At 42.5% G+C, this 21,092-nt stretch overlaps 1 protein-coding gene across 2 annotated transcripts in view; it reads right to left on the bottom strand.

The window, feature by feature from the left end:
- mymk (myomaker, myoblast fusion factor) overlaps positions 1–14,929 on the bottom strand; it is a 63,334-nt gene extending 48,405 nt beyond the window's left edge. For both annotated transcript variants that reach the window (XR_011956138.1, XM_072566139.1), the window contains exons 1-3: positions 14,877–14,929; positions 14,663–14,797; positions 14,258–14,372 (exon numbers count right to left, since the gene is read on the bottom strand). Coding sequence is in view for 1 of the 2 variants with exons in the window: in XM_072566139.1 (XP_072422240.1) it covers positions 14,258–14,372; positions 14,663–14,797 (250 nt within the window). In the remaining variant the exon portion in view is untranslated. The remainder of the gene's footprint in view (positions 1–14,257; positions 14,373–14,662; positions 14,798–14,876) is intronic.
- Between the last annotated feature and the right edge of the window lie 6,163 nt (positions 14,930–21,092).

Below are 21,092 nucleotides of genomic sequence, written 5' to 3'. Positions count from 1 at the left end.
CAGACTCTGAAAACTAAATTTACCAGATTGACTTCTGAGACAGGTTCTTCATGGGTCAGGTTATTGCCTCTGGTTTTGTTCCACCTACAATGCACTCCTGTGGGTAAAACTAACTAGTCCCCAGCCAAAATAGTCCAAGGTCGAGCTTTCCACACACCTTGGGATGATGCCTCCTCCTCTATTCACTTCCACCACATGACTGTCCTCCTATGTCTTCTCCTTGACTAAAATTTTGCGAGGTCTTCATTCCCAAGTCTGTGCTGCTCACGAGAAACTCTCCTCCCTTGACAGTGCTCCCACTGTTGAACCAGGCTCTTTCTTTCTCATCAAGAATTGGATACGTCGTGGTCAATGGGAAGGACTCTTCCAGGTCCTCCTCACTACCCCGACTGCTGTTAAGGTGGCCAGACACTCTGCCTGGGTTCATCACAATCATTGGAAGGTAATTGTACAATTCCAAGGGGGGAGATGATGGAGCTGAATACAACGGGGAACTAAGAGAGGAACCGGAATCAAACCAGACAACTAAGATACAGCTGCATGTTTCGAATAGTAATTCTTCGTCTGTTTTAGATATCCCAATCCTTGCTCCAGAAATGACCATTATGATGAAGATCGAACTTACCCTGCTATATGGACTCGTCATTGCCAGCATTGGTGCTCAAGAAGGGATGCAGATTTCTCCAGCTTCCTCATTTCCTCTCCCCCCACCTTATCTCAGTCCCAACCCTCGGACTCAGCACTGCCTTCTTGACCTGCAATCTTCTTCCCGACCTCTCCGCCCCCACTCCCTCTCCGGCCTATCACCCTCACCTTAACCTCCTTCCACCTATCGCATTTCCAATGCCCCACCCCCAAGTCCCTCCTCCCTGCCTTTTATCTTAGCCTGCTTGGCACACCCTCCTCATTCCTGAAGGGCTTATGCCCGAAACGTCGATTCTCTTGCTCCTTGGATGCTGCCTGACCTGCTGCGCTTTTCTAGCAACACATTTTTCAGCTAGTATTTTTTCAGTCAAGGCAAAGCATCCAACTTCCTTGTCCTTGATGAAATATGTACTCCCCATGCTGTAGCTGTAGGGATACTTTTCCTGCCTCCTATTCCCTGTCCAATTACCTGGGAATGGGAATGAGATTGGGGTTTCCCTGTCAAACGTTCAGTCTCACCTGAATTCTACGCACATTGGAGAGATGCTAAGGCTTTGGGCACCATTAAAACTCAGTCTGTGGGGTACACATTTCTTAGTGATTTTTCCTTAGGAGGGTCTGCAGGCATTATTAGCCATCAAAACCAAAATGATCTCATTTGCGACCTCACCCTCTTGGACAACAAGACAGCCGTGGCCTTACCAGGAGTTAAGGACATGCTATCAGAATTACACCTATTTTCCCGACAAAACCGGTATGCCCTCGACTACCTACTCGAGAAGGAAGGTGGGGTTTGCGCCATAGTTAAAGGCAAATGCATGATGGGGGTTACTGGCCTCATCGAGAATATTAGGAGAAAGTGAGGACTGCAGATGCTGGAGATCAGAGCTGAAAATGTGTTGCTGGAAAAGCACAGCAGGTCAGGCAGCATCCAAGGAGCAGGAGAATCAACGTTTCGGGCGTGAGCCCTTCTTCAGGACAGAAGGGCTCATGCCCGAAATGTCGATTCTCCTGCTCCTTGGATGCTGCCTGACCTGCTGCACTTTTCCAGCAACACATTTTCAGCTCATCGAGAATATTACCAGGCATATAGAAAACATCCGCACCTTCGTCGGTCAAATCGTCGGTCACCTTCGAAGGTGCGGGATGGGGAGATTGGGGCTTTGGCTCATGATACAACTGGTTGATAAATCTGGCTATGTATATTGGTATTGTTTTAGTTTTCTCTTTGCTGGCATTGCTATTGTTAAATGTGTTATTGCTAAGCTAATAACTTCTGTTGACAGCATCGGTTCACATCAGAAAATGCTTCTTCTCCATCCAACTGAAGATGAGGAGGTGCGATTGCCTACCCCTACTTCCTCCCCAGATGAGAATGAAGTATGGCATTGTCTCACATCCATTTGATTGGACTGATCTAATCTATGCTCTCCCATCCTATGGTGTGGTCATTGAATGACCAAAGAGGGGAGATGAGCATCTGAAATCTGAACACGGGCTGTAATCATGAATAACCATTTAATACATACTCTTACTAACATAGGCAGCAATAAAATGGCTTTTTAATGCACATGACAAAATGGCTTCTCAGCTGCAAATTGGCAATTCTGCTTAAAGCTGCATAAAATGGCTTTTAACCCTGCTAAAGCTTCATAATTGACATGACCGCAGTCTGTCTCTACAGAGATTAGCAGACAATGCTTCCTTTACAGCGTAGAAATAACTAGACTAGATAAGACATTACTAGCCATCCTAACTGTCCTTGCAAGTGCAGGTGCAGAGACTTGGTTTGCAAGATAGGAGGAATTGGATGTTGGAAAATAAGGTTGGTTCCCAGGAAATATCATTGTGCTAAGTTGCTGTCAATAAAGTCCTTTCATTAAAATTGATTGGTAATTGTTTGAATGTGCTCTGTGATTATGGCCTGCATACTTCTCAAAAAAAAGTATAAAAATTTCTTTGTCTTAAGCCACATGCGCAGTTTCTCTGAGCAACACGGAAGTGTTTAACCTCTGTGTTACTGGACAACCTGTGCCCAGCCAAGATTGAATAAAGAGTGAAATCTTACAGAACCAGACCGAACTGCTAGTGTTTATTGACTGATCGTGGAACTGAGAGATCCCTCCCATGGGTCAAGATCTTCGCTGCGACGAAACAAACAAATCAGAGGCTAGGAGTCCTGCAGTGAGCACCATACCTCCCAACTCCCTGAAGTCTGTTCACATCTACAAAGCACAAGTCAGGAGAGTGATGAAATACTCTCCACTTGCCTGGATGAGTACAGCTGTGACAACAGAAGTTTGACATCAGAACAAAGCAGCTGGTTGACTGACCCCACATCATAAACTTTCATTCCCCCCAACACCAATGTTCCGTAACAGCAGTGTGTACTGTCTACAAGACGCACCACCAAAAATTCTCCAAAGCTTCTGAGATAGCAACTTCCGAACCCATGAACACTATCATCTAGGGAGGACAAGGGATTGATTAAGAGGGGAAGATTAAGTGTGAGAGTAAGCTTGCAGGGAAAGTACAAATTGATTATAAAAGATTGTGATGAGGAAAAGATCAGTGAAGACAACACAGGTCTTTTACTGTCAGAAACAGAAGTTATACTGAGGAATAAGGAGATGGCAAACCAACTGAATACATAGTTTGGTTCCATCTTTGCAACAGAAGACACAAATAACATACCAAAAATATTGGGGTGGGGGAGGGGCTACATAGTGGAGACTGTTTAAGGAACAGTTGTTGTGAGTGATGCATAAATGTGTTCTTCTGAGACAGGCAAGAAGGAGTAAGATAAAGGAACCTTGGATGACGAGAGTGGAGGAGCTTCTCGTCAAAAGAAAGAAGGCAGCTTATGTAACGTGGAGGAAGCAAGGGTCTTGCTCAGAACTAGAGGATTATAGGCAGACAAGGAAGGACCTCAAAAATGGTCTGAGGAGAGCCCGGAGGGGGCACGAAAAAAGCTTGGCAGGAAGGATTAGGGAGAATCCAAAGGCATTTTGTATGTATGTGAGGAATAAGAGAATGATCAAAGAAAGAGTAGGGCCGATCAGGGATAGCATAGGGAACTTGTGTATAGAGTCTGAGGAGGTAGGGGAAGCCCGAAATGAGTTTTTAGCTTCTGTCTTTAATAAAGAAAAGGACCTTGTAGTGAAAGAAACCATTGAGGAGCAGGTGTGCATGCTGGAACGGATAGAGATTGAGGAAGTTGATGTGCTGAAAATTTTGACAAACATTAAGATTGACAAGTGGCCAGGGCCAGATCAGATTTGACCTTGGCTGCTTTGGGAAGTGAGAAATGTGATTGCTTCGCCACTTGCGAAGATCTTTTCATCCTCCCTCTCCACTAGAGTAGTACCTGAGGACTGGAGGGAGGCAAATGTAATTCCTCTGTTCATGAAAGGAAATAGGAAAATCCCTGGCATTTACAGACCTATCAGTCTCACGTCTGTCGTCTGCAAGGTGTTAGAGAGGATTCTGAGGGATAGGATTTATGACCATCTGGAAGAGCATGGCTTAATTAAATGCAGTCAGCACGGCTTTGTGAGGGGCAGGTCATGCCTCACAAATCTTATTAAGTTCTTTGAGGATGTTACTAGACAAGTTGATGAGGGTCGAGTGGTGGATGTTGTGTATATCACATTCAGCAAGACATTTGATAAGGTTCCCCATGGTAGGCTCGTTCAGAAGGTCAGGAGGAATGGGATACAGGGAAATTTAGCTGTCTGGATACAGAATTGGCTGGTTGACAGAAGACAGCGAGTGGTAGTGGAAGGAAAGTATTCTGCCTGGAAGTTAGTGGTGAGTGGTGTTCCACGGTGCGCTGTTCTTGGGCCTCTACTCTTTGTCATTTTTATTAATGACTTGGATGAGGAGATTGAAGGATGAGTTAGTAAGTTTGCAGATGACACAAAGGTTGGAGGCGTCATTGACAGTATAGAGGACTGTTGTAGGCTGCAGCGTGACATTGACAGGATGCAGAGATGGGCTGAGAGGTAGCAGATGGAGTTCAACCTGGATAAATGTGAAGTGATGCATTTTGGAAGGTAGAACTTGAAAGTTGAGTACAGGATTAAAGACAGGATTCTTGGCAGTGTGGAGGAACAGCGGGATCTTGGTGTGCAGGTACATAGATCCCTTAAAATTGCCATCCAAGTAGACATGGTTGTTAAGAAAGCATATGGTGTTTTGGCTTTCATTAACAGGGGGTTTGAGTTTAAAGAGTCGTGAGATCTTGTTGCAGCTCTATAAAACTTTGGTTAGACTGCACTTGGAATACTGTGTCCAAGTTCTGATCACCCTATTATATTAAGATGTGGATGCTTTGGAGAGGGTTCGGATGAGGTTTACCAGGATGCTGCCTGGAATGGAGGGCTTAAGTTATGCAGAGAGGTTGACTGAGCTCGGACTTTTTTCATTGGAAAAAAGGAAGAGAGGGACCTAATTGAGGTGTACAAGATAATGAGAGGCATAGATAGTCTCTGGCTATCAACTCTTTCTCCCAGGGCAGAAATTGTTAACCCGAGGGGTCATAGTTTTAAGCTGTTTGGCGGAAAGTATAGAGGGGATGTCAGAGGTGGTGGGTTCTTTACGCAGAGAGTTGGGAGAGCATGGAACGCGTTGCCAGTAGCAGTTGTGGAAGCGAGGTCATTGGGGATATTTAAGAGACTGCTGGACATGCGTATGGTCACAGAAATTTGAGAGTTCGTACCTTACATTACATGAGGATTACGTTTACCTTACATGAGGATCAATGGTCGGCGCAACATCATGGGCTGAAGGGCCTGTTCTGTGCTGTATTGTTCTATGTTCTATAGTGTCTAGTGTAGGAAAATGGACAAATTGATCGGATTAAAGACCAACAAATCCCCAGGGTCTGATAATATGCATCCCAAAATACTTTGGAAGTGGGCCAAGAAATAGCAAATGCATTGGTGGTCATCTTTCAAGATGTTACAGACTCTGGAACAATTCCTATGGATTGGAAGATAGCTAATGCAATCCCACAATTTAAAAAAGGAGTAGGAGAGAAAACAGAATTATAGACTGGTTAGCCTAATGTTGGTAATGGGGAAAATGTCTATTATAAAAGATTTAATAGCTGAATACTTGGAAAACAGTGGCAGAGTCCAGTAAAGTCAGTGAAATAACTGCACAGAGGCAAATATCCATCCTCAAGTCACCTTTACTAATATGTGCACAATACATTGGCTCTGACCAGCCAGCTCAAAGCCAGTCCCTAGACTGAGTAGACTTTCTGAATCTCCTGTTTATATCTGCCAGGGCTCCATGGTAGACCCAGGTCAATGATCCCAATCAAGGGTCTCATAGTCAATGAGATCTGGTTTCAATCACTACAGCGAGTATGGATTTCCAAAACGGAACTTATGCTTGACAAATCTGCTAGAGTTTTTTGAGGATCTAATTAGTAGAGTTGATAAGGGAGAGCAAGTGGATGTGGTTTACTTGAGGAATTTTGATAAGGTCCCACATAAGAAGCTAGCATGTTAAATTAGAGTGAATGCTGAGGAAGTTTCACTTGACCTGAAACATTAACTCTGATTTCTCTCCACAGATGCTGCCAGACCTGCTGATCTTTTCCAACAATTGCTATTGTTGTTTCTGATTTACAGCATCCACAGTACTTTCAGTTTTTAAAAATAAAATGCATGTGATTGGATGTTGTGTACTGACATAGAAAGAGAACTGGTTGGCAGACAGGAAACAAAGGGTAGGAATAAACGTGTCCTTTTCAGAGTGGCAGGCAGTGATTAGTGGTGTCCGCAGGGATCAGTGTTTGGATTCCAGCTATTCACAACTTATATTAATGATCTAGATGAGGGAACTAAATGTAATATCTCCAAGTTTGAAGATGACACAAAGCTGGTTTGGAGGGTGACCTGCCAGGAGGATGCAGAGATGTTTCATGTTATTTGGACAAGTTGAGTGAGTGAGAAAATACATGGCAGATGTAGAACAATTTGGATAAATGTGAAGTTATCCACTTTGCTAAGAGAAACAAGTAGGCAGGTTATTATCTTAATGGCGAGATTGGGAATGGGAGAGGAAATCTGGGTGTCCTTGTACACCAATCACTAAAAGTAAGCATGCATCTGTTGCTGGTAGTAAAGAAGGTAATGGTAGGTTGGCCTTCATAATGAAAGGATTTGAGTACAGGTTCTGGGATGTCTTGCTACAATTGTCGCCACATCTCGTGTATTGTATACAGTTTTAGTCTATTTGTCTGAGAAAGGATATTCTGGTTATGGATGGAGTGTAACAAAGGTTTACCAAACTAATTTGAGGGATTGCAGGACTGACAAATTAAGAGAAACTTGAACAGTTAGGACTGTAATCACTGGAGTTTAGAATGTTGTGGAGGTGCAGTGTTGGACATGAGTGGACATGGTCAAAAATCATACAACACCAGGTTATAGTCCAACAGATTTATTTGAAATCACAAGCTTTTGGAACACTACCCCTTCATCAGGTGAAGTGAAGAGAGCACTCAGGCACAGACTTCATAATCAGTGAGATCAAAAGATCATATAAGTGGTGTAATTGGAGTGTCATCAGGCCAAATGATAGATCTCTGCAGGTGATCAAGAGTGTCAGACTATGTGAGTAAAGTGGAGTTTGGAAGAATGAGAAGACGGTCTCGTAGAAACCTCTAAATCTTTAACAGGATTAGACAGGGTAAACATAGGAAAGATGTTTCTGATGATAGGGGAGCCCAGAACCAGGGGTCACAATTTAAAGATATGAGCTAGCCCATTTAGGACTAAGATGAGGAGACATTTCTTCACCCAGATTGTGGCAAGCCTGTGGAATTCTCTGCATCAGAAAGTGTTTGCGGCCAAAATGTTGAATGTTTCAAAAAGGAGTTAGAAATAGTCTTAGGTCTAAAGGGTTCAAAAGGTATGACGAGAATGCGGGAACAGGATATTGAGTTGAATGATCAGTCGTGATCATGTTGAATGGCTGAGCAGGCTTGAATGGCTGAATGATTTGCTCCTATTTTATATGTTTGTTCTATAAGTGACAACTTTGGTAGTTTCTTGCTGACTAAATGTCAATCAGTTTCAATGATAAGACATGAGTATAGTGAAAAGTATATAGAGAAACAGTATAAGGTAAAGGATACAATTTTAAAGATGGTTCAGAAGCCAAGGGACTCCAATGATTATTGAAGTTAGCAGGACAGATTGAGAGCTTATTTAAAAAAGCTTATGGGATTCTGTATTCTATAAAGGAGGGCACAGAATACAAAGGAAGGCTGTGAAGGCATTAGAGAGGGTGCAGAAAAGATTCACAAGTATGTTTCTAGGGATGAGCAACTTCATTTACATAGATAGATTGGAGATACTGGGACTGTTGTCCTCGGAGAAGTTGAGAGGAGAATTAATAGAGATATTGAAAATCATGAAGAGTAGATAAAATTGTTTCCATTAGTGGCAGGATTAAGAAGCAGAGACAACAGATTTCAGGTAATGTGCAGTTTGCAGATGACACAAAACCAGTAGTAGACAGAGGACACTAAAAGGCTGCAGAGGGATATAGATAGGTTAAGTGAATGGGTAAGGGTATGACAAATGGAGTACAATGTTGGTAAATGTGAGGTGATCCATTTTGGTAGGAATAACAACAAAATGGACTTTTATTTAAATAGTAAAAAATTGCAGCATGCTACTCTGCAGAGGGACCTGGATGTCCATGTGCATGAATCACAAAATGTTGCTTTGCAGGTGCAGCAGATAATTAAGAAGGCAAATAGTATATTGTCCTTCATTGCTAGAGTGATGGAATGTAAAAATAGGAAGGTAATGCCGCAGCTATATAGGATGCTGGTGAGGCCACACTTGGAGTACAATGTACAATTTTGATCTCTTTATTCAAGAAAGGATGTAATAGCACTAGAGGGGGTGCAGAGGAGGTTCAGTAGGTTGATCCCAGGATTGAGAGGGTTGGCTTATGAGGAAAGATTGAGTAGACTGGGACTATGCTCATTGGAACTTAGAAGAATGAGGGGGGATCTTATAGAAACATATAAAATTATGAATGGAATAGATAGAAGAAGGGTGTTTGTTTCCACTGGTGGGTGAAACTAGAACTAGGGCATAGCCTCAAAATAAGGGGGAGCAGATTTAGGACTGAGTTGAGAAGGAACTTCGTCACCCAAAGGGTTGTGAATCTGTGGAATTCCCTGCCCACTGAATCAGTTGAGGCTGCCTTATTGAAAGTTTTAAGGCAAAGATAGATAGATCTTTGAACAGTAAAGGAATTAAGGGTTATGGCAAGCAGGCAGGTGAATGGAGCTGAGGCCATGAAAAGATCAGCCATATCTTATTGAATGGGGGAGGAGGTTCAATAGGCTAGATGGCCTACTCTTGCTCCTATTTCTTATATTCTTACGTAATTGGCAAAAGAAGCGATTGAAACATGAGGAAATTCTCTTTTATTCAGTGAGTAGTTTGGATCTGGAAGGCACTGTCACTGTTGGACTTTTCTTGGGTGAATCAAGACATTCAAGAGGTAACTGGATTATTAATTGAAAAGGAGGAATGTGCATGGCTACAGGTTGAAGGCAGGAAATTGGCCCTAGATGAACTGCTACTTCAGAGTCAGCAAATATATTAACAGTCATTTATTATACTGTCACCACTCTATGATCCAGTGCCTCTCATAGCTGTCAGATGCCTAAAATATTAAATATAAGCATAAACTTGAACAACTTGAAATACACAGTAGTCAACTTTAAAATTAAACATTTGGGGACATGTCTAGTGACACTGTAACAATATTATAGAGATAAACATTGAGAAACATTCACTATATGCCAATGCCTGTCCACCACCTACAAGGCACAAGTCAGGAGTGTGAAAAAATATTTTCCACTTATCTGACTTTGTGCAGTTGCAACAGCACTGAAGATGCTCAACACCATTCATGAAAAGAAAACAGCCCACTTGATTGGCACCCTATCCGCAACCTTCTGAATTTGCTCCCTCTACCACCAACACAGAGTGACGGAAATTATAGAAGCCCTTGAGTGTGGAAACAGGCCATTCAGCCCATCAAATCCATCAGACACATCCATACCCTGTCCCTTAGCCCAGCATTTCCTGCATATAATCCACCTAGCCTACACATCCCTGGATACTGTGGGCAATTCACCTACTTTTTGGAGTATGAGAGGAAACCAGAGCACCCGGAGGAAACCCACGCAGACACAGGGAGAATGTGCAAACTACACAATCACCTGAGGATGGAAATGAACCTGGGTCCCTGGTGATGTGATGCAGCAATGCTAACCACTGATCTACTGTGCCACCCCAATAATCGTCAGAGTGATTGAATTCTCCCATTTCTCTGAATCAGTCACATCTGTTCACATGATGCCAAATTTCAGTGGGTTGCCTCTGACATAACCTCCTTTGCCCTCACCCAAGAATTCCACCTCCCTGCAAATTCTGATGCTCAGGGCCTTCAGCTGTAACTGACGCATTTCCTGTAGTTCTGCGCTCACCCCTTTCCCTCTTTTCCAGATCAATTTGTTCATTAATACTGCAGTATGCACAATATTTGCATATTTAAATGAAAACAAAGAACTGCAGAGGCTGCAGATCTGAAACCAAAACTGTTCTGAAGAAGAATCCCCAGATTTGAAATATTATCGCTGCTTTCTTCCTACAGATGCTACCAGACCCGCTGAGTCTCACCAGCAATGTCTACTTGCATATCTAATTTCTTGTTTATAACATGCACAAAATATTCCTGCAGTTTTGATTTTGATATACAATTCTCTTCAGTATGTACTTCTCCCTGCGGTTTCTAAGATCTAGCCAAACTGTTTCTGTGTAAACTGAACAATGTGTGCTGTAGCGAGATTAACAATAGATGTGGCGAGATGTTTCATGAGGCCTAACTTGATATTAAAATAATCTCACTGCCTCTTGTTCATTCTTCTCAATGGGAATGGTGAGATTCTGACTGGGTATCCCCTTACACTGGCGGAGCAGAGAAGGACAATAACCTCCCTACAATGTTTTATATTCCTCCAGATGGCTGAGACTGCTCTAACCTGGCAAGCGGCAACTTTAGAGCTGGCTGGGATGGTCTGGTGTCATGGCCTCCTCTCCTGGTCCTGGGGCAAGCAGAGTTCCTGCTTTTGAACCTTCTCAGCTAGGAGGAGCTCCATGCCCATGTCCACAGCCAGGTTTGGGGAGGATAGCAATCTCCCCCCTGCCTGCCACGTGCAAGCTCAATATCAGAGGCTGTGCAAGGTGGCACTGCATGAACTGTGCTTGTCCAGGTGCACTATGGCCTTTCAAAGATGTACCTGTCCCTAACAGTATCAGTAGGAGCACCCAGCACACAATACTGGCGGAGCTAAAGTCTCAGCCTCATATTAAAGATACCACACACTGTGTTATGTGACACCACCTCATGCAAAGCAGGACATACTTCTAAAGGACTGAGCAAATCGAAACTGGGCATTCATGAGGCAGTGTGGGCCATCAGCAGCTGCAGCATCAATGGCCTTCCTTCCATCATAAAATCAGAAGTGGGCTCGTCATTGATGATTCCAATATGTTCAGCATCATTCACGACTACACCTATATTGAAGCAGTCTATTCAGCCCATCAAGAGTTTTAAACAGGAACAGGAGGAGGCCATTCAGTCATTTGGGCTTATTACTCAGCAATTGGAACAGATATTTTAATCTCTCATGCCTGTTACGCAAGAAATAGACGGGAGTATTAAGTCTTTCAAAGCTGCTGGGGGCGGCTGGGTGGGTCAGTGGTTAGCACTGTAGCCTCACAGCATCAGGGGTCCAGGTTCAATCCAGCCTCGGGCGACTGTCTGTGTGGAGTTTGCACATTCTCTCTGTGTCTGTGTGGGTTTCCTCTGGGTTCCCCGGTTTCCTCCCACAATCCAAAGATGTGCAGGCTAGGTGAATTGGCCATGCTGATTTGCTCATAATGTTCTGGGATGTGTAGGTTAGGTACATTAATCAGGGGTAAATGTAGAGTATTGGGGAATGGCTTTGGGTGGGATACTCTTTGGAGGGTCAGTGTGGACTTGTTGGGCCAAAGTGCCTGTTTCCACACATTAATTCTATGATTTTATGCTACACAGGAATACAGGGAAGCCTGGTTACTGAACTGAAAGCAGGGATAAATGAGTCTTTATCAGTTTAAGAGAAAATACTGATTGCACTAACACAATGACCAGTACTGGATCCTTAACTAATTGCAACCTATACCAACAACTTAGATAAAGAACAAATGCATTCTAACCAAATATGTCAATGATGCTAAGATAGGCAGGAAACTAAGTTATCAAGTGGATGTATCAAGGAACTGTAAATGGATAAGCAATGGACAACAATTTGGCAGATGGAATTTAAAGTGCTTAACTGTGGTTCTATGAATATTTAAGGAAGAATAAATGCAGTATATTACTGAAATGGAGAGAGATGACAGGATTTAGTAATACTGGAGAGTTCACTCTGACCCGTTCAGACATCAGAAGAGTTGCTCCATCTCCCTGATGTTCTCAGTGTCCCCATTGCTCTCAGTATACATGGGATATTTTGACGTGGTGAAGGGGAGGATGTTTTGAGCCATTTATCGAGGGTACGGTCTTTATCCAAGAGGCCATCCTTTCTTTCTACATGGAGACCCGAAGACAATGGGAATGGCAGCCTGCTTCTGAATGAAGAGGCTGTGGCTTCTGCCAGGACAGTGGGCATTCACCATTGATAACCAAAAAAGAAAATGCTGGAAAATCTCAGCAGGTCTGGCAGCATCTGTAAGGAGCCTTTGTCAGTTAGACTCGAAACGTCAGCTCTTTTCTCTCCTTACAGATGCTGCCAGACTTGCTGAGATTTTCCAGCATTTTCTCTTTTGGTTTCAGATTCCAGCATCCACAGTAATTTGCTTTTACACCATCATGATAAACTGTACATGGTCCCAATGCAAAACTAATGGAGTGAGAGATTGGAGGGTCCAAACTCAAGAATGAGAACATAAAATAAAGGCATTGCAAGATCAGCTGAAATTTTCAGTTCTATCATGTTGGGAGAAAGTGAGAACTGCAGATGCTGGAGATCAGAGTTGAGAGTGTGGTGCTGGAAAAGGTTAGGCAGCACGAGGAGCAGGAGATTTCATCAGGGCTTATGCCCAAAACATCAATTCTCCTGCCAGTCAGATGCTGCCTGAGCTGCTGTGCTTTTCTAGCACCACATTCTTGATGGTGATATCACATTCTCAATCCACCTCACATAACCAGCCTAGACACTATAAATCCACAGGAGATATCTGTTCAGCACGGAGAACTGCGTAAACCAGGCTAGTGTATCACTCAATACAACACGACAATCCATCCAGAGTGGAACATTGTGCAAACCACTTCACAGCACTGGTCTGTAAACCCAAACTAGATATCTGTCCAGTGTGGGGAGCTGTGCAGACCACACCAGGGCATTAATCTGTAAGACTGAAACTGTTATCCACCCAGCTTGGAGAGATGCACAGACCACAGCAGAACATTGTTCTATTAACCTGAATTAGATTAAAGGTCCGGCATGGGGAGCTGTGCAGACCAAACTATTGAAATTATTCAGTAACATTGAGTTAGATGGCTGGCCATGAAAAGGGGCGCTGTGAGTGTGAAAATCATTGCCAGAGAGAGATGGCAGGGGAATCAGTTTAAATATCAACAAATGGGAGGGGTTTGGAATCAGATAACATCTAGAAGATAAAATGTAGCAACTCTTCAAGGATCTTCCAACAACTCCTTCCAAACCTGTGACTTCTACAACCTTGAAGGATAAAGACAGCAGATGCACAGGAACTCAACCAACTGAAAGCTCCCCTCTAAGTGACACACCACCCTGATGTGGAAATATATTGCTGTTGCTTCAGTGTCACTGTGTTGAAATCCTGGAACTCCCTTTTTAATAGCATAATAGGTGCACCAACAACACACTGACTGCAGTGATCCAAGAAGGCAGCTTATCACCACTTTCTCAAAGGCATTTAGGGGTGGGCAATAAATGCTGGCTAAATTAGTTACACCCACATCCCACTGAATTAAAGTAACTCCCTCTGAAACATTCACCATGGTAGACAGACTTTTGTCACAGAACATTTATCATAGCTACCCACAGATTCCCTCAGGAACATTCCCAATATGTACTCACAGGCTTCCATATGTTTATCATGCCCACATACACAGTCCTCAGGAACGTTCACCATATCTGAATGTGAACTCAGGCTCACTTTTAGAAACATTCATTAGATATATACTCAGATTCCAGAAGGAACATTTGCCACATTTACACTCAAACCCCCTGGTAAGGAAAGATTATTACACCTATGCTCAAATATCTGTTTCTGACTGCTGGGTTAGGATTTTCTTGTTTCAATGTTTGTTCCATTTTGAGCTACAGGAAATAGTGGAATAAGATCACTGTTGGTCATAGCTGTGTGATTAATTCTATGATTCTCCTGAGGCTCTGCTGTAATTAACACATCAAGAAATTTACTTTCATCATCTGAACTTCAATAAGAGAAAACTGGATTAAACTGTTTCTCACCTATTAAAGTGACCCACATGGATAGGGCTGTGCCATAAACACTGAAATACTGCAGTATGTCATGACGCATGATACACAAAACTGTCAGGCCAGGCCCTTCACAAGCATGAAAAAACTAGAAGAAAGAAAAATGTTTTAATCAACTACACATAAAAATAAATAGAATGAAGTAGCTAAAACTTCTTGGGGGGGATAGATCATTTTCACAAAACAAAAGGAGATCTTCAGAAGAATCAGCAGAGATAGAGTAAGTCCTTGCCTCGTCTCACCACCGCTGTTTGTTTTCATGCCAGGTAAAAGGAATAGGGTAATCTGCTGGTAGTACGCGGCTTATGGTGGTAGATGATTGCAGTCATTTGTGATAGCCTGACAAGTAAATATAGATTGTCAAAAATATCCTCTTACCGCTATGAAAAACATTGTGAAGAAGTATATCATGGCTTCCATGTGGAATCTCCGCTTGGCTGCAATGGCGATGGCAGGAAGGAAGATCAGGCTGCTGAGGGTTGGAAGAAAAAGTTTGGCAATTGCAGCTCCCATCTAAATGTCCCAAGAAAAACAGGAATTAAGAATAAGTATACTTCACAAAATTAATTCAGACCTTTGAACTAAAACATACCGTATCCTGTTAGTTGCTGAATGTTGTAAGACAGCTGCTGAGTGGACTTTAAAGTTTAAAAGTCCAGTATCCAGCCCTTTCCAACACGTCACTGAAACCCAACAGCTGTGGATTCTCCAGACCCTTTGGGAAATGGACTAGAGAAGAAGCAAATATCAAAACATTTGCTATTGTTTCTAATCCTTGAACAACTGCTAAATCCATGTGATAATTCAACCTCTAAACTGTCACAGATTTTAAGAATAATCCTCGAGTTATGTGAGACAGAAAGTTGCTTGGTTATTGCACCTGTGACAGTTCTTTGTAGAACTATCCAATTAATCCAGTTCACTAGATCCTCATAAAATTTGTATATGAGAGAGTATATCCTGAGTGAGAAAGCCAATGGGAATGTGTGTTTCTGGGAATTTGGAGAACGGTTGGGAATGAACTGGTAAATCTTATTTTTTTCTAAAGTTCAGCATTCCTGATGAAGGGCTTTTGCCCGAAACGTCGATTTCGCTGCTCGTTGGATGCTGCCTGAACTGCTGTGCTCTTCCAACACCACTAATCCAGTATTTGCTTTCCAGCATCTGCAGTCATTGTTTTTACCTAGTTAAAAGATTATTAAGGTAGCTGACTCAACTAACTGAGAGGTAAAAACAATGACTGCAGATGCTGGAAACCAGATTCTGGATTAGTGGTGCTGGAAGAGCACAGCATCCAAGTAGCTTCGAAATTGACGTTTCGGGCAAAAGCCCTTCATCAGGAATAAAGGCAGTGAGCCTGAAGCGTGGAGAGATAAGCTAGAGGAGGATGGGGGTGGGGAGAGGCAGTTAACAGTCAATCGTCAGAAACCTGAATAGGGCTTTAATATATGTTGATTACTATTGAAGCTTAATTTATGTGAGTCATCTCAGCTCATTCTATTTTTATGAAAGGAACTGATAGATGGCCATTATCAGTCATCATTATCATTATCAGTGAGCAACTGTCTGGAAATTTGGAACACAGTGGGAATTTAGTACAAAGGGAAAGAGGTGCTTTTGGCATTTTTGGGGTTTATAGTTTGTAAAGACTGTATTCTATTGTAATGAGGGTCAGGGAGTAAGGGCCCTACATTTGTTGGTATTATTTTATATTAAGCATCTTCCAAAAGATTTAATTTAAAAGGGGTAAATCAAGCTGGGAACATTTCCAGCGCCTGGGGCCAGTATGTGTATGGGAAGTAACTGGAGCTGCAGCTCCTGAAAACCGGGGTTTCAGAGCTGGATCAGAGGGGCTAGGGATGGTGGAGCATCCACAAAGCAGAAAGTGTCATGAATAATTCATATGGAGAGGTGATCATATGACAGGCTAAGACTCCACAGGCAGGAAGGGATCAGGTGACCACCATGCAAAACAAGAGGATTAGGAAGGTTGTGTAGAAGTGTCGTGTGGCTATTCCCCTGCAAAACTTGTGAGGGGAATGGCCTCTCAGGGGAAAGCAACAGCTTGTTGTACCACCGTTGGCTTAACTGCATAGGGGGTGAGTGAAAAGTGTGGAAATACAATCTGTAAAAGCTACAACATCTTAGTTATACTTCTAAAACAACCTCTGTTGCAAAGGCTCTTACAGATAAGGCAGATAAACTTTGAGCATATGTGGGAACATGAGACTGGGACATCATAGCTATTACAAAAACATGGTTGATGGATGGACAGGACTGCTAGCTCGATGTTCTGGAGTTTAGATGCTTTAGGAAGGACAGAAAGGGAGGCAAGAGAGGAAGGGAAATGGTGTTTTCCTTTGGTGGGGAAAACATTACTGCTGTACTTAGAGCAACAGTTTCTAAGGGATCATCCAGTTAAACTTTATGTGTGGAACTCAAAAATAAGGGGATAGTTACCTTGATGGAATTGTACTATAGGTCCCCCAGTTGTCAGCAGGAAACTGAGAAGCAAATATGTTGTGAGATCTCAGATATATGTAAGAAATATAGCGTTGTAATAGTAGGGGATTTTAAGTTTCCAAACATAGACTGGTATTGCCATCGTGTTAAGTGTTTGGATGGTGAGGAATTTGTTAAATGTGTTCATGAAATTTTTCTTTATCAATTGTACCTACTAGAGAAGGAGCAAAACTTGATCTTCTATTGGGAAATAAGGCAGGGAAAGTGACTGAAGTGTTAATGGGGGAGCACTTCGGGACCCCAGTGATCATAATTCTATTAGTTTTAAAATAGCAATGGAAAAGGGTATAAAAGTTACAGTTCTTAATTGGAGTAAGGCAAATTTTGATCGTATGAGACAAGAACTTTCAAAATTTGATTTGGAGTAGACAATTTGCAGGTAAAGGGATGATTGACAAGTGGGAGGCTCTCAAAAGTGAGATCATGACTTCAGAGCTATTATGTTCCTGTTAGAGTAAATGGTCAGGCTATAAGAGTAGAGAACAAAAGGATAAATATATTGAGCCTCTGCTCAAGAATAAGGAGGCATATGTTAGATATAGACAACTAGGATCAAGTGAATCTCTTTAACAGTGTAAGGGTGTAGAGGCTTTCTCAAGATGGAAATCAGAAGGGCAAAAGGGGTTATCAGAACCTTTTATTTCAAGGCTAAGGATAATCCAGAGATTCTACAAGTACATTAAGAGCAAATAAGGAGAAAATAGGACTACTTAAAGATCAACAAGGTTAGATCTGTGAAACAACAGGAGATGGAAGAGATACTAAATGAATATTCCACATCAGTTTTTGCTGTGGAGAAAGATACGGAGGCTAGGAAACTCGGGGAAATAAATATTAACATCTGGGAAAACAGTCCACATTTCAGAAGATAAGTGCTGGAAATCTTAAAATAAAAAAAGGATAAATCTCTGGGACCTGATCAAATGTATTTCAGAAAGTTGTGGGAAGTTAGGGAAGAAATTGCAGGGCCTCTAGTAAAGATATTAGGATCGTGAACTACTGGGGTGACATGCTGGAAGACTTGGAGGGTGGCTAATGTTGCGTCTTAATTAAGAAAGGCTGTAAAGTGAAGCGAAAGGTTGGGATCCATAGTTCAGTGAATCTGACATCAGTGGTGGATACGTTGTTGGAAGGAATACTGAGAGAGGATTTACATGCACTTGGAGAGGCAAGGATTGATTAGTAATAGTCAGCATGACTTTGTGTGTGGGAAATTGTTTTTGATTGATGAAAGCAGAACACTCTATGTTGTCTGCATGGACTTTAGTAAAGTCTTTGACAAGGATCTACTTGGTAGATTGATTAGTAAAGTTGCATCATGTGGGATTCAGGGATACCTTGCCAACTGGATACAAAATTGGCTTGATTGGAGGGGACAGTGTGGCTGTGGAGGGTTGTTTTTTGGACTGGAGGCCTGTGCCCAGAGGTGTTCTGCAGGGATCGGTGCATGTTGCTTGTCATTTTATATAAACAACTTGGTGAGAACTTAGGAGGCATGATTAGTAAGTTTGGGGATGATACCAAAATTGGTGGTAAATTTGACCGTGAAGATTATCTAAGATTACAAAGGGATTTGATCAATTAGGCCAATGAGCTGAGGAGTGGCAGATGGAGTTTAATTTGGACAAATGCAAGGTACTGCATTTTGTTAAAAAACAAACAAAGGCACGATTTATACAGTTAGCGGTTGGGTCCTGTGTGGTATTGTCAAGCAGAGACCTAGGGGTTTGGGTACATAGTTCTTTGAAAGTTGCATCACAGGGATACAGGGTGGGTTAAAAAGGCATTTAACACACTTGCCTTCATTGCTCAGACTACTGAGCATAGGAGTTGGGATGTCGTGATAAGATTGTACAGGATGTCATTGAGGCCACTTTTGGAGCACTGGACACAGATCAGCTCGCCCTGCTATAGGAAGGATATTATTAAATTGGAACGTGTTCAGAAAAGATTTACTAGGATGTTGCTAGGACTGGAGAGTTTTTATTATAAGGTGAGGCTGGAGCATGGGAGGCTGAATGGTGACCTTGATTAAGGTTTATAAAATCATGAGCAGCATAGGTTGAATAGCAATGGTCTTTTCCCTAAGGTGTGGGGAAGTTCAAAGCTAGGCAGTATATTTTTAATATGAGAGGAGAAAGATTTAAAAGGAACCTGAAGGGCAACTTTTTCACACAGAGGGTGGTTCGTATGTGAAATAAACTGCCAGTGGAAGTGGTAGATGCAGGTACAGTTATAACATCTAAAAGAATTTGGATAGGTACATGAATAGGAAATGTTTAGAGGAATATGGGCCAAATGCAGGCAAGAAGCAACTAGTTTCGTTTGGGAAACTTGGTCAGCATGGATGAGTTGGACCAAAATGTCGGTTTTGGTGGTATATGACTCTAGGACCCTAAGTTCATCTGCCTTACCTGTAATACTCCTCGCATTAAAACAAATACACCTCAGACCGTCAGTCCTGCCACGTTCAGTAACTTACCTCTGTCTGTTCTTCCTTTTAGTCTTATTGGCCTTAGTCTCTGAGTCCTCCTCAATTATTTTACTTGCTGTCCTATTGCTCTGGTTCCTGACCCTGCTGCACTAGTCTAAATTGCATTCTTTAAGATGTTCAACTACAGCACTCTATTGTAAGTCACATCCATAATTATGGAAAAGCACCGCAGGTCAGACAGCATCCAAGGAGCAGGAGAACTGATGTTTTGGGCATAAGCTCCAAAAACTCTCATGCTCCTTGGATGCTGCCTGACCTGCTGTTCTTTTCCAGCACCACACTCTCGACTCTGATCTCCCGCATTTGCAGTCTTCACCTTCTCCTAGACGACATCCATAGTCATACAAAGTTGACTTATTATGCTCCCAAGAAAATGGTCTACCTGTGTCACTTTTAATGAGGATCCAAGTTCAGCTGGTTCTTAATTGATCTATTGTTCACTGCATACCTTGGGGAATAGAAATACTGCTTAAGACTAGCAGTTGCCAAACGTAAACCACAGATTTCAGTTTAAAATCAACATTTTGTGGGATATAGGTAAAGTAGTGTTATTTCTGCAAGCATAATTGCTTATGCAAACCTACATCAGTGTATAATGGTTTCAGCAAAGAGCTGTGTTAGCTAAAATGTGCATACAAGAATGAAGACTATGTAAAGGGATACATAGGTTCTTCTGAGTTAGCTAAAATGTGCATACTAGAATGGAACGTGCCTGCAAACAATGGAAGATGTTACAGACAAATAGATAAGTTGAAAAAGAACATCAAGATATTCCAAGGTCAGCAATTTTCCCTCATGTCAGCATTGAAGTGAGCCAAGTCACTTATAGGGGGAAGGGTCACCTGGCTTGGAGTAGGGGGAGAAGTAAACAAGGGCGGAGTGCAGCTGGGCAGGGGCAGAACACAATAAGGAATATTGATAGGTTTGAAGGCCAATGAGATAAACGGGGAAGTATCAAGAATTAAACTGTATAAATTGTGGAGTAATTTCTGGATCGGTGTGGCTAATTACTAGTCACCCCTTCTTGCAAGAACGTTTCAATAAAATTCGCTGCTTCAGAATTTGACGCGGACTGAAATTTATTGTGAGCTCTGTTTCTCACAACTTCTTTTAAGATTCAGTTCTTTGTGAAATTACATTGTTTGTACAAGTCAAAGATTTAGATTCTCTTAGCACACTCAGTCCTAACTTGAGTAAGTTTGCTGTTGTGGAGAGGCAGAAATTCAAGTATGTGAATTGGAGACACAGGGTCAGTGTTGGAGAGACACAGGGGCAAAGACAGAGAGTTATTAGCAGAGGGTCCGAAACCGACATTGAATGGCATAGGATCTGAGAGTGGGTCAGTGTCAACGAATCAGTGTCAGTCCGAAAGGGGACTGCAAGACAGTCAATCACAGTTGGTCAGTGACAGAGTCACTGTCACGGAGGATTAAAGTATCAGTAACAGAGTTTGTGACAGAGGGTCCGAGCAGTGATTGCATAAATATGCCAAGGCGGACTTCAAAGATAGAGGCGGGAGATTAAGCACAGTGATAAATGTCTTGGAACTAGGGGATTTCCAGCTCGGTCAATACTAACATTTCGAAGTCCCCGAAAGATATCGCCACAATTTCACGATGGCTCCGTTGACTTGCCAACAACAGGCCCGCTAACAGACCCATAGCAGTGGCGCCAGGCGGCGGTGACCGTTACTTTTGGCAGTTAATTTTCAAACTTCAGGCACGTGCTCACCAGCAGGTGGCAATGTACGCAGGCGCAGTGTGAGTGACACACGTTGTAGGGAAGTGGCGC

The sequence above is a fragment of the Chiloscyllium punctatum genome, chromosome 49 (assembly GCF_047496795.1).
Source record: "Chiloscyllium punctatum isolate Juve2018m chromosome 49, sChiPun1.3, whole genome shotgun sequence".
Classification (NCBI taxonomy): Eukaryota; Metazoa; Chordata; class Chondrichthyes; order Orectolobiformes; family Hemiscylliidae; genus Chiloscyllium; species Chiloscyllium punctatum.
The sequence above is the reverse complement of the archived record's forward strand: the minus strand, read 5'-3'. Positions and strand labels throughout refer to the sequence as shown.